General features: G+C 48.3%; 1 protein-coding gene across 1 annotated transcript; it reads left to right on the forward strand.

The window, feature by feature from the left end:
* Positions 1-1,129: 1,129 nt before the first annotated feature.
* Positions 1,130-2,200, forward strand: LOC121482455 (melanoma-associated antigen B3-like). Its single transcript, XM_041740375.1, has one exon. The coding sequence runs from the start codon at positions 1,130-1,132 to the stop codon at positions 2,198-2,200; it is 1,071 nt and encodes a 356-aa protein (XP_041596309.1).
* Positions 2,201-2,509: the final 309 nt, after the last annotated feature.

Consider the following 2,509-nt stretch of genomic DNA (forward strand, 5'->3'; position numbering starts at 1 on the left):
GTACTCATATGGAGGACCCTAATTTTCCCTTTAGGAACTCAGGGAATGAGAGCTATACTCTGAGGCAGGATGCCTAAGTCCTACCTGTAGTTAAGGTCAGAGACCTAAATGAGGACTAAGGGGAGCACCAACTTTAAAATGTGTGTCTTATAAATTCTGACCCTTCACTCAGCCCTGGCAAAAACTCCAATGTTGCTTAGGCTGAGGCACTCCCCTCATTACTGTATGGCAAGTCCCAGAGAGGTAAGGCTGTTGGACTAATTGAGCGGCCTCAGTTCTGCAGAGGGAGGAGACCCAGGGCTTCAAGGAGTCAGAGTGAGGACCCTGAGTGAAGAGTGATGGTACTTACCCCAAAGAAGAGCCAAGAGAGAACCCCCCCTTGTTTACAGCACTAGGTAGCCCAGACATGGAAGTAGGGGTATGTGAACCCTGCTTTATTTTTGATGCCTACTTTAGGCATCAGGGTTGGTGAGAGCCTTTGTTTCAAGGAAGAGACATCAGATCAGCAGAGGAAGTTGTCTCAGGCCCTGCCTAGAGCCAAGGTGAGGACAGTGAATAAAGACTGAGGACCCTAATAACCCCAGAACAGAGAGTTCCACAGTACTGTCAGCAGTGGGTGGCAGTAGTAGGCCAAGGCAGTAGTAGTGGGCCAAGGTGCCCCTTTAGTTTCTCTTTAGGGGTCCCAAGAAGAGGAGGACCTGAGTTTGAGATGTAAATTTAGAGCAGCACAGAGGAGGGAGCCCCTGGGCCCTGCCAGAAGTTGATGTGCTGGTCCTGAATGTGAATTAAAAAGATCCTCATACTCCAGGGTGAAGAGGATTCCACAAGGACTAGACCTGCCCACCGCTGCTCTCAACCCCAGTAAGCACCAAGCAGGGCTGGCAGGCTGCAGTCTGAGGCTCACTTTAATTATTTCCACAGGATTCTCAGAGTACAGGCTGATCATAACGGGAGTCCTGTGGTCTCCTGGAGCAGTACCCTCACAGAAACCTGCAGAGGCGGCCTTGGTCAAAGCGAAGGTGATCTCTGCCTGCTGAACAGGTGCTCCCTCTCCTCCTCTCTTCTCTCATGCCCAGATCACCTGCTGTCCTACCCACACTCATATCTGCTGTCCCTGACCATAGCCATCATGCCTCGGGAACAGAAGAGTAAGTTCCGCACCTGTGAGAAATGCCACCAACCCCGAGGTGGGCCCCAGCATCGAAAGGGTGCTCTAGCCACTGCAGCCAAGGAGGAAGCATTCCCCTCCTTGGCCCCTCCTCCTTTTGGAGTTCCTACTTGCAGAAAGCCCACTTCTAGATCATGTAGCACTCTCAAGAGGTCTCAGAGAGCCCTATCCACCAAGTCTGCAGGGGTTTCTCACACAAGACCATACAAAGGAGTCAACTGCAAAACTGAGAAGAAGCAAAGTTCCTCCCAGGCTCCACTCCCCATTATGCAGTCTCCAGGAGACCCCCTGACCAAAACAACAGGTACTTTGGTGCAGTTCCTGATGTACATGTACAGAAGGAAAAAGCTCATTACGAAAGCTAATATGCTGAAGATTGTCAATAAAAAGTACAAAAATCGCTTCCTTGAGATCCTCAGAAGAGCCTCTTTCAACCTGGAAGTGGTTTTTGGAGTTGACTTAAAGGAAGGCACTTCTACCAAGGATTCCTATATCCTTGTCAGCAAAATGGATCTCCCCAACAATGGGACTGTGAGTGGTGGCAGAGGATTTCCCAAGACTGGGCTCCTGATGAACCTCTTGGGCGTGATCTTCATGAAGGGCAACTGTGCCACTGAGGAGAATATCTGGGAGTTCCTGAATAAGATGAGAATCTATGCAGGAAAGAGGCACTTCATCTTTGGGGAGCCCAAAAAGCTCATCACTGAAGATTTGGTGAAGCTGAAGTACCTGGAGTACCGCCAAGTGCCCAACAGTAATCCTGCACGCTATGAGTTCCTGTGGGGCCCCAGAGCCCATGCCGAGACCAGCAAGATGAAAGTGCTAGAGTTTTGGGCCAAGATTAATCATACTGTCCCCAGTGCCTTCCACTCTTGGTATGAAGAGGCTCTGCGAGATGAGGAAGAGCGGGTTAAGGCCGCGGTTACCCTCAGGGCTGAGAAGGATGCCACAGCCAGTGAATCTTCCAGGGACTCTCCAGCAACTCCTCTGACATCTGATGAAGTTGAGGCAGAGTCTTCATCTTGTGGCTGAAGAGAGCAGTCAGTGTCCTGATTAGTGAGGGCTAGCTGTGACTTCGGGAACACAGTGTATAAAACCTTTGTGCTCTTATTCTGTATGGGTAATTTGGAGATTTGTCAGCATCTTTATTTTTTGCTGTTTTTCAAATGTTACTTTGAAATAAAGGCTTATCTAGCACTATAGTCTAAATTTATGAATTACATTGGTCTCACTTATTGTTTATCAGATTTTAGAGTAAGAGTGTTGCTGTTTTATAAAACAAATTGGGAAAAATTCTATCTTATTTAGTAATGTGGTATAACATAACATCACATTGGAGTA

This window comes from Vulpes lagopus, chromosome X, assembly GCF_018345385.1.
Source record: "Vulpes lagopus strain Blue_001 chromosome X, ASM1834538v1, whole genome shotgun sequence".
In the NCBI taxonomy this organism is placed as follows: Eukaryota; Metazoa; Chordata; class Mammalia; order Carnivora; family Canidae; genus Vulpes; species Vulpes lagopus.

Bases quoted from the DNA above. Each gene is read 5' to 3' on its own strand.
- LOC121482455 (XM_041740375.1), top strand. From the start codon at position 1,130: ATGCCTCGGGAACAGAAGAGTAAGTTCCGCACCTGTGAGAAATGCCAC.